Source organism: Scleropages formosus, chromosome 4, assembly GCF_900964775.1.
Source record: "Scleropages formosus chromosome 4, fSclFor1.1, whole genome shotgun sequence".
Classification (NCBI taxonomy): Eukaryota; Metazoa; Chordata; class Actinopteri; order Osteoglossiformes; family Osteoglossidae; genus Scleropages; species Scleropages formosus.
Genome location: NC_041809.1, coordinates 13,278,819 through 13,290,034, shown reverse-complemented (window position 1 = coordinate 13,290,034; position 11,216 = coordinate 13,278,819). Strand labels below are relative to the sequence as shown.

At 42.1% G+C, this 11,216-nt stretch overlaps 1 protein-coding gene across 4 annotated transcripts in view; it reads left to right on the top strand.

Annotated features, from left to right (window-relative positions):
• The first annotated feature begins 428 nt into the window (after positions 1 to 428).
• LOC108932836 (protein bicaudal C homolog 1-like) overlaps positions 429 to 11,216 on the top strand; it is a 111,266-nt gene continuing 100,478 nt past the window's right edge. For all 4 annotated transcript variants that reach the window (XM_029250857.1, XM_029250856.1, XM_029250855.1 and 1 more), the window contains exon 1: positions 429 to 852. In XM_029250857.1, coding sequence (XP_029106690.1) covers positions 651 to 852 — 202 coding nt within the window. In that variant the 5' untranslated portion in view covers positions 429 to 650. The remainder of the gene's footprint in view (positions 853 to 11,216) is intronic.

Genomic DNA, 11,216 nt, shown 5'->3' with positions numbered 1-11,216 from the left:
GGGTTTCATAAAGAGGCATTTTTTTAAGCCAATTCCGAGTTTCTTTTTTAATGTCAGATAAGTAACAACATATGTTTGAGTTCAACAATCATAAACAAGAACAGTCCATTTTCAATGGCTTCTTTGTGCTGTCATAGAAATGTATTACTTCTTTATCAAGTGGTCAGACTTGAACTTTTGTTTCCTTTTCAACTCTCTTAACACTTTTAATCTTCTGATTTTATGACACTGAATCTCTACACACGCCATACCATGTATGTATGATTATTACTTATTACCTAAAACTCACATGAAAGTAAGTAAACACTGTAGGACGTTCAGGGGATATGTACTTGCGTATAGTGTGTTATCCTCCCTGCAGGAAAAGGGACTCAGCAGCGCTGAGGATATCGGGATGAAAGAGGCTCGCACATTGGACGTAGCGAGTTCCTCATAAGTTAAGTTTAGTTACCAATACATGCAGCGTGGAGAGGGGCGGAGCTATGTGGAGCACGGTCGAAGAAGCCTGGAAATAAAACCCTGGTCCCTGTAGCCCGCCGATCGCGGGTACGAGGAGAGCAGCATGACAGCGGGAACTCTCACCCGCACTGTCCAGCTTTAGATCGCCACACCGCAACTCAGCGAAGCCGCTCGTGGTTTCCAGACGCGCCATGGCCGCTCAGCGCGAGCCCTCTGGCGGACCATCGGTACATTCGGTGCACTCGGACCCGGGCTCTAACAGCGAGCGAAGCGGCGACTCCCCAGCCCCCGGTTCGGAGAACGACTCCTGTGGTCCGTCCTCGCCGCTGGACCCTGAGTGGACCGAGGAGAGGTTTCGCGTGGACCGTAAGAAACTTGAGATTATGCTAATAGGTAAATTATGAACTTCTATCGTACAGAAACAACCTGTTGCTTCAGGAGAGTTAAGTAAGTGTGTTTTATACAACCTGGCTGTACATCCATAGTTTTCGGACGAATAGGAAAGTTGCCGTAAACTTAGAACTGAACGAAACACATTATCTGAACCGCTTGTCCTATATGAGGTCGCGGGGAACCGGAGCCTACCCGGCAACACAGGGCGTAAGGCTGGAGGGGACACACGCGGGACTGGACGCCAGTCCGCCGCAAGGCACCCCAAGCGGGACTCGAACCCCAGACCCACCGGAGAGCAGGACTGCAGTCCAACCCACCGCGCCACCGCGCCCTTTTCTTAACGAAACACTCTAAGAAATATTTCAAATTATTTGTCTAGGGCAGTTACAATAACTAGTATTAATGTAAATAATTTTAGGTAAAGTTAGTAAAACTAAAGGCTGGTGAAACTTCTGTTAAATAAATTGGCCTATTATTAAGCGAGCGTTGTATTAAAGCACGCAGACACGGTGTAAAGCTGAGAATAACTGAAGCGCCCATCCTCCCCCTAGCCTCCGCGTCAGGCTAAATTCTCCGACTGCAGCGTTAAACGTTCCGCTCTCGCGCATCATGTAGTGAGCTGCGCCGTCTCGCGTTTCATCACCTGATCGATTATCAGTTTGTGGGGACGAAAATTTATGGAGACGTGTTTTCCCCCCCAAGCAGAATTAAATCACCGCGCTTATTATTATTATTATTTTTTTTATCGCTCTCTTGTTCGTTTACTGGCTTTGGGCTGAAAAATATTTTTTTAAAAGCTGCTAAAATGTAATTAGACCGTCATGGATTCCTAAGCGTAACACACACACACTGAACCGCCTGTCCCATACGGGGTCGCGGAGCCTACCCGGCAACAGGGCGTAGGGGGAGGGGACACACCCAGGACGGGACACCAGTCCGTCGTAAGGCACCCCAAGCGAGACTCAAACCCCAGATTCACCAGAGAGCAGGACCTCGGTCCAACCCACTGCGCCACCGCACCCTCTGCGTCATATATAATATAAAGTAATTTGTTTGCATAACTGCACCGCACATAAGCTTTCTTATAGTATTTGATAAACCTTGTTATTGTAGCTGCAGAATATACTCATAAGGCAATTCATTAGAAGAATATTTAATTAGCTGTTATTGGAGAAACTGCAGAACCCATTCACATGGGCACAGTTGGTTTAGTATTAGATGAAATGAAGCCATGTGCTAATGACCTGTACTAGGACAGGCCATACATTTTCTGGCTTCATTGTGTTGCAAAGCATTCTGTGAAGCAGCAGTTTGACATTATTTTTTGGACATGAGCCTGGCTGTGTGGCACATTATTTACATGGAAGAGAAAAGGGCTGTACCCAGTGGGCACCTCTGAGCTCATGCACCTCAACATGAGCCCATTAAGCCCTGGATGTTGAAGTGTTATCGGTTTGAAATGCAGTGCAGAGCTGAGATGTGAAAAAAGGTCCGGAAAGAAAAGTGATGATGGCTCTAAGGTGTCCTTCAAATGTGTGTGTGTGTGTGTGTGTGTGTGTGTGTGTGTGTGTGTGTGTGTGTGTGTGTGTCCGTCCGTCCTCCAAGGGACTTTCATCCTGCCTACCCAGCACCTTAGGCTTTCTGCACTGTTTCCAGATCACTGTAACCCTATCATAAATTATTACTGAGCATGGATGCTTGTTCTTATTAAGTCCTTAATCAGGTGTTTTCCAATTACAGTTTTTCCTCTTAATATGCAATAACCTATAAAAATAGGATATGTGAACCAGTATGTAATGAAGTTTGTCCATTTTCCAAGTATTTCTTTAATAAGGTCATGAATATGGCATCCCTACAGCATTTCTTGTACATGCACTGATAACTCTTCTGGGAAAGCCTGGGAAATGGCTTCATGATTTCAACAAGCAGAACTGTAGTACAATGAAGACTGTGAAACACCTTGTTGGAAACTTTCAGAAGTATAACATACCTATGAGCAAGTCTATTGCAATCCTATAGACATCTCCAAAGTTCTAAGGACAGTGTAAATCTTGGTACAGTGGCTGTCTCCTGTCCCAGGGTATATCATTACCCTAAAGTGTGTGTTTGTTTTTTTTTTTTTTTTTTGTAGCTTCTTTCTGAGTTGTGATTATTGGTAACATTTGGATTCTTGCCTCATATTACCAACACAGATAGACTTTGAGTTATCTTTGTAGGTCACTTTAGTAGCTTAAATGTCTAAAATGTATAAACAAAAAGAAAAAAAAAACTTTATATATACAGAGCATAACATGCTGTATTTTTGACAGCTGCTGTCCCCCCATTCATTGTAGTTTAGCTGTGTGGAATTCAGCTTTCTCAGCTGGAGGCACTTTGATCATCAACTGGTGTATATTCTTTTCCATTCCTCATGTCCATGTTGCTGGACTTCAGCATGAAATTTGCCCTAGATGTTAGGCCATGCATAGTGTTAATCACTTCCTCTCAATGTATTGCCCTCCTTTAAGCTTTCATTGGCCTCTCCTCATCAGGTCTGTAAGGACCATTTTCTTCAGCAAATTTGGTATACCCAAACATCTAATTTTTCATGTACGTGACTAATTTTGGAAATAAATCTTGCTGCAAAAATTTAAAATTTCAAACTCCAGTTAAAGGCATGGTTAAATATTCATTCTTAGATTTGTCCTTGACATCCTTGCAGTCCTTTTGATGCATCCAGTAAACTTTGCGAAACTCTACAGTTGAAAGCTTTTGAAATATTGTTCTTGAGCAAAAACTAAACTTCAGCAGTGATTCTTTTTTCCTGCAGTTATCTTCATGGTCCAAATTTGGTTTGTATTTTTTCTATAAATCTTGCAATATCTTAGCTATATGAATTTTGAAGCAGCATTAAAACATAGCTTTGCTTGGCTGTTTTATCCTTGTGCACATAACAGTTGAGAATATTTGAGGAATGAAACTTGTGTATTTGTAAGCTTTTCCTTTGACTAGTCAATCAAAAATGGTTTTCTTAAATTTCTAAACTGCAACAGTTTACCACATTACTAGCAGTATATGAGTTTCAGGAGATTACCCTCCTTCAGTAAGATAAGTAGACATAGCGCACAGTTATGCTTAATACACAAAGTTTGTGAGTCATGTTTTAGTCTCGTACAGTTCTTTATCCACTGCTGTACCATTCAAACTATGAATTGTGAACAACAATAGCGATAGTGGGTGTGAAGAGTCATTTTAACTGTTGCAAATTAACCAGGAGGAACTGGTGTAGCTAGTATTAGGACTGTGCAGAAGCCTCGTCTTGAATTCTCAGCTTAAGTATCAAATAGAATTGGGTGTGTTTATCTTTCTCTGACATGAAGATACTTCCATGTGACTCACACAATTTGCAGTAAATTTTCTGTTTGTTTTCTTATGTCTGGTAGGAGCGTGTAAATTAGAAGCTTTTTTCCCACTTGGCTTTCTCGGTCTGTGTTTGGTATGTTTGGCCTCGTTGGTAGCATTTCAGAAGATTACAGAAGTTAATCTGTAAGGGAGGTGGTAGCAGCTGGTTTAAAAGTTACTCCCCCCCAAGGTCTTTTTCAGACTCTATGCTATTTCAGCTCATCATGGTCTTGGCTGTAGACCTGTTGTTCTGTGCATTCCTCAGAGCTACATGTAATCACTCCCTTTCCTGGAAAACAGTGAAAGCAGAAGCCATTTTGCCTGCCACATCACTCCGGTTGTATGGATTTGTCTGCTAATGTTCACAGGGACACAAATCACAGATGGACCTGGAGCTCACTTCAGGCAAACATCTTGAGGGACGTGGGGGTTTCCACTGAAATTTTCCACTGGTGTTGTGGTCAATACATTTCCCCCAAGAGAAAATACTTTTCTAATGCAGCATGTTTTCCTTCTTTACTCCACGCTGTCAAAACAATCACTGTACTCATTTCAATATTTACCCTTTGTGTGTTTTTTTTTTTTTTTTTTTTTTGTTTCAGATGTATTGTGTTTTTGTATACTTTCACTTGTTTCTTCAGATTTGAGGTAAACCTTGGGCTTGGAGGTTTTTATATATGCCTGAGGAAGAACATGTGGTCAAATGTTCACAGGATGAATATTTTTGTTAGACAGATTGTCCTTACTATTGCTATAATTTTTTTTTTTTTTACCCAAATCCTGCCCCTACAGATACATTGGTAGGAAGGATGGGTTTAAACTTTAAATGAAGTTACAAGAACTGGTGTTTTTAACATAAAAATTATATATATTGAAACAGACAGTTGTATATATTGTATGTATTACACCCATAAGAAAATACTGTACTGGTTTTTGAACTATACCAGATTTGATCTCTGCCCACTAAATGAGAATGTGACCTCTTTAAGAGATCATTTAAACTGACATTACATTCTTATTGTGAGGTATAATGGGAGGAAAAAAACTCTCTCTAAATGTATAGCACTCACTTTCCAGAAACAGGGGGATTTTGGTGAGGGGTTATTGGTACATGCCTTTTACTGCACTGTATATTGTGTGCTGTGCTGAACTCTTTCAGTCCATATCAGTGTCATGATGCAAATCCCCAGAACTTGATCCGATTTCTTATTCTGTGTTCTTGACGTGTAAATCAGAACTAATGATCCATGTTCAGTTACTTGGGTGTGAGGCAGCCCTTTTCCTTCAGAATAGGAACATGTGGTCTTCTCTCTTTTGGATCAGAGAGTCTGGATGAGAGAAGTAGTGTTGTAGGGAGAATTCAGTGCGAAGACTCACTATAATGAAGTCATTGTGTAATACAGTTTGTTGTATTCCACATTTATTGTCTATAAAGGTATCTGTGACATCTATCTGTTTACTCTTACAGTATGTGAATTAGAAGTTTTAAACATCTAAAATCACATCACACTTTTTGTATTGAAATTGCCCTTTAAAATACTGCGTACTGGTTCAGTATCGTCAGAAACGTGATGTTTGCTTTACGTAATGGCATCAAATTTCTGCATGTACACTATTTTAAGTAAAGTATGAACACGACTGTGACTTAGCTGGAGCATTTTTGGACAACTGTGTAAACTCCTGACAGCTGACAAAAAGGCCATTCTCTTCAGGTCACTATGAAGGATACAGAAAATTCAGTGGAACCCAAAACTATTTAAGGGGCTAAGGCAGTGCTCCCAAAAGCACTGACAACACAGCAGAAATGTTATGAATACATTTTTAAAGAATCCAATGCCCATATTCTCTGTTCAGATTCCCCCCCCCCTTTTTCCACTTGGAACGATAATTTCATACATATGGATATGATTTTTTTTTTTTTTAAGTACAGATGAAAATGGTCAGGAAGGATGACTGTTTAAAGGGTGAAAGTTTCCCATTTGACAGTGGAGACAGTTTTTCTCAGGCAGTGTTTGTTTGTCACTGTTTAAGGTGAAATGTGCAGTACTGAATCCACTCTGTGGAGAGTTCTTTTTGACAAGAAGGAAAAATGTAAACTTGGAGCTGGGTCAGCCTCATGAGTTGTAATGTATAGAAAATGAAAATAAACAGTTATATCACTCTCACACACATTGGCTGAAGCCGCTCCTCCCAAGTGGGGTTGCGGCAAGCCAGAGCCTTGCATAGGGCTGGAGGGGAAGGGGACGGACACACCTAGGACAAGATGCTAGTCCATCGCAAGCCACCCTAAGCAGGACTTGAACCCCAGACCTGCCAGAGAAGGGCCCGGCCAAACCGTGTGTGCGTGCATGCGTGCGAGATCACTATATATGCACTTTTTTTTTTTTGTGTGTTTTTTTTTTTGCTGTTCTTGAAAGGGTTAGTAACATCTGTGTAACAGTTGTCATTCCGGAGCTCTTTCTTCTTACTATTTTTGTCCTTCAAGACCTTTGGGAATTGATCATGTCTTCCATATTTCTGTTTAAATTCTGAGGTGCCATAGCTCCGTATAAATCTTTGAGGAAGCGCAAAGGTATATTTTCAGACATTTTTTTTTCCTTCTAAAGATCTCACTAAAAGTGCTGAAGTATCAAAATATGCTCAGACAATGACTTTATAAGGAGAAGTATTAATCTGTGTATTGTCTGAAAGTTAAGGTGACTGTATTCCTGATCAGTTTGAGTATCAGGTCATGTATTTTTTGTGAGACTATGATTATTTAGATTTTGATGCAAAGACACTTGAAAAAGTTTTGGAAAAATGACTTACTGAAATAAAAATGTCACAAGACTACAGCTTGCTAAGAAGGACTAATGTCTTTTTTACAAATTGTATTGAGTTTTTATTTTAAAATAGTCTTACTTTTTTCTTAAATATTGAACAGTTCAGGAAAAAAAACATTTAAAGTGTCAGGTATCTCTTATAAATATGTATATCGAGGCTATATGTAAAATTGAGAGAGTAATTGTAAAGTTATTATAACACTTATTACAAGTTCTTATAAGAAAGAGCTGAACATACTGGGCTGCTTTGTGACAGACTGCCATCCTGTCCTGGGTGTGTTCCTTCACCCTCGAGCCTTGGACACTGTGTTGCTCGGTTAGGCTCCAGTTCACCGCAGCCCCACTTGGGACAAGCAGTTTCAGACAGTGTCTGTTAAGCATATTTATTAGCTATAGAAAAAAAAGCTAACATTCGTGATTCTACACTATAAAGGCGTCATTTAATACTGGGTGAGTAAGGCTGTCGAAATGAGGACTAGCATAAACACAACTATTTCAAATGATCCAACATCACATCCAGTGTCTGTGTTCAGCTAAACATACCAGAAAAAAATTGGTGAATTAGTAGTATTATAGAGTATGGTGTTAATTTTACCTGTCACATTTTTTTTCCCCATCTGTTGCAGAACAGGAAGTTTTGCTTTGGCAAAGAATCCTGAAATATGCACAGTGTGGGGGAAGAAAATGGTGTAACCACTTAGCATTGTTTTATTTGACCAGCAACTGGGAGTTGCAATGGAAATCTCAGGCATATTTTGTGTGCGTTTGGCAGAAATACTGCGAGTAGCCATATGAGCTTTGTTTACATATCCTTAGTCTTAAGACATGGGGAAAACTCATTGGAAGGTTCACGCTGGTTAATTTCCACCAGCTGTAGGATAGATTTTTAGTTTTGAAGAAAACCTGGAGCAAGCAGCTGACTTTGCTATGGCAGGAGAAGGAATGGGCTATTATTAAAAAGTTAGTTCATGTCTTGAGGACAGTGGGGAAAAATACAGCCAGTTTAAAAATTGCTAGTCTACTCTTTTTCTCCTTTTTCCCCAGACTTTATTAAATTCCACAAAGTTAAATATGCCAAAGATACAAGACACTACAACACATCCACATCATACTTCCATTAAAATCTTTCTCATCATAGAAATGAGGGACATTATTAACTTGCCTTTCTAAATACAGACAGTGAAAAACATTAGAGGTGGTTAAAAGGAATTATGAATAACTGCATCAAGAACTTGGGACTTTAAAACCCTGTAACTTTAAAAGTGTTCAGAAAAACAGTAAAATCTGGCTGTCATGCTATTCCCCTGGCGCGGTTGCGTTGGACCCAAGTGCGGGGCACAGGAAGCTTGGTCAAGGGGCGGTTCAGTAGATATTGTCAGGGAACAGGCAAAGGGTCACCGATGTACAGAATCCAAAGGGGCAAGTCCAAGAACCGTAATCCAAGAAACAGGCGAGTGATCAGGCAAACCAGTGACTCGGAGAGGAGGAGCAGGGTGAGGATCGAGGAGCAAGACTAGGAGCGCGAGTGATCAATAAGGCTGAACAAGGTTCCGCATCAGGCTGTGTTCTGCAGCCCCTTTTTAGCTTGTGCTTGCTAATTTGAAGCAGGTGTTCCCTGTTGCGCAGCCATGGGGTACGTGACAGTGGCCATGAAGCACCCATAAGAAAAGTACCCAAGCTTTATCTTAAAACTTAAGTCTATTGCTATTACTGTATTTTCAGTTAAATCAGAATACACATTCATATGACTCCATAACACACACATTTAACATGTTATTGATGTTCAAATACCATTAAAACATATTATAATCAAAAATCAAATAATTGTTCCAAACAAAAATCCCCCTCCTTCTCAGCTGCCAGGCGGTACTCTTCCCCAGGCCTGATGAACTGAACCTAGGGGGAGACCTCAATCAGTAAAGATCAATAACCAGTAAACTTGAATGATTTGGAACCACTAGTGTGGAGGGGGAAATCATCTCTTTCCTTTTGAGGATAACCATCAAAACTGCCCCCCCCCCCCAGGGCAGTACCAGTGACTGACCTAGCCTTCCTCCTACATCTCTTCTTTCTCCTGGTCCTTTCAAAAAGTCCTTTGCACTGTCAGTGTGACCTGGAGTACTTGACTCTTCCTCTACCATGGACCCTGCAAAAGGTTCCTGTGAAGACATTCCAGTCACACTGGCCTCAGACAATAAACAGTCCCTGTCTTACCTCACCTCCCACCACTGGTCCCTTCTGCTCTGCAGTGCCATCAGACAAAGGCAAGGTTCCTCCACCGTACCCTGTCGATACCACCCCGGCTTGCACCACTTCCACAGATTGTACTGGGTTGGATGGATTGTGCTGTGGGCAGCTACAGGAAAGGTTATCCTCTCCCCTGCACTGGGCACAGTGACGAGGCTAACACAGTCTTTGGCCAGCTGGCTCGTCTTCAAGCACCACTGGCACTTCATATTTTTACAGTTTGTACTGGTCCCTAGCTGAAACACAAATCGCAGGAGGGAGGCTGACCCTGATTTAAAAAAAAAAAAAAAAAAAATAGGCAGCTGTAAGAGACGAGGCAGGAGACAGGAGATGCAGTCGCTCGTAGCTGTGGGCTTTTATTTGCCTAGACAGCGGAGAAGGACGGAGATGGGAAAGGGGGAGCAGGGAACAGGTAGGGAAAGGTTTCGTGCTGGCTGGGAGAGTCGGGTCGATCAGGACATGGGCTTCGTGTCAGGGATCTGGTCTGCGGTCGTCTCGGTCTGGTTCTCCTCCTCGGTTTCTTCTCTCTACTGCTGGGCACCGGGGAAGAAATAGGGGATGAAATCAGCCCCAGCTGTGGCTGCCTTAACCCCGTCTCCGCCCCCTCCCCAGGCAGCTTCGGCGTGCTACACCAGCCTTTTATCTCACCTAAAGTGAAGTATACCGGAGGGTGGCAGAACCCCCAGGATTAGGATGCAGGCAAACAAAAAAGCGTCTGTGTCCACTCTAAAGGCTGCCGCGACGTCTGCTGACACAACTTTGCAGAGGACTGATAAAAGACAAGGACAGTCACTAGTCTTTAATCAGTCCTCTGCAAAGGCTCAATGGAGTGGGGGAGCAGCTTAATATGTAAAGCACTCAGTCTACATGTCTCCAGCACCCTTCAATAATGTTTGTTGATTGCCAGCATGACGTCAAAGAAGGATGATGGCCTGTTCTGGATGCAGACAATGTCCTCCACTGAAAGTCCCAAGAGATCAAAGGCAATCTCATGAACGAAAGGAATCTGCTCAGAAAATCCATCAACGTCATCCCATTTCCTCCAGTGGAAGCATATGGTGTTCTTCAAGGTCTGCATTCCTAAAGCTGCCATATTCATTGTGGTCACCATGGCCTTGTCTGCCCAAAGAGCTTTTGATGTCTTCAAGAGGGACCTTTCACTAGACTATCTGGATGGTGGACAACCCACCTGAAACCCTGCACCTTAGACTCAACAGGCTGCCCAAAATAAAAAGCCTACCAAGGAGCAGAGTTTCCACCCGAGAATGAATCATGCCACATCCCATCCCATGTTACATTTACCTAACACATTATGTTTATTTACTTAGCAGACACTTTTCTCCAAAGTTACTTCCAAGGTAATCTATCTAGTGTTATCAGCCCACATACCTTATTCACCAAGGTGACATACACTGCTAGATACACTACTTGCAATGGGTCACTCCTCTATACATCAGTGGAACACACTCTCTGTCACTCACACACTACAGGTGACTCTGAACAACATGTCTTTGCACTGTGGAAGGAAACCCATGCAGACACGGGGAGAACATGCAAGCTCCATGCAGACTAAGCGGGGATCGAACCCACGTCCTCTCACACCTCCCAGGCTCTGTGAGACAGCGGCGCTACTTGCTCTCACCTCTCACTGTACTGTCATGTTGCCCAAAAGCCCACACTTTTCCCCAAAGCGACTTACAATGTTAGGGTTACAATTATTTACCCATTTATACAGCTGGGTAATGTTACTGGAGCAATTTAGTGTGCATATCTTGCTCGACAGTACTACAGCCAGAGGTGGATATCAAACTTTTGGATTCAAAGGTAGTAACTCTAAGCACTACACTACCAGCTGTCCTTGTTGTTACTACCAGCATGTGCTTATAACATGTTATCATGTTAAGTTCCAGTCTG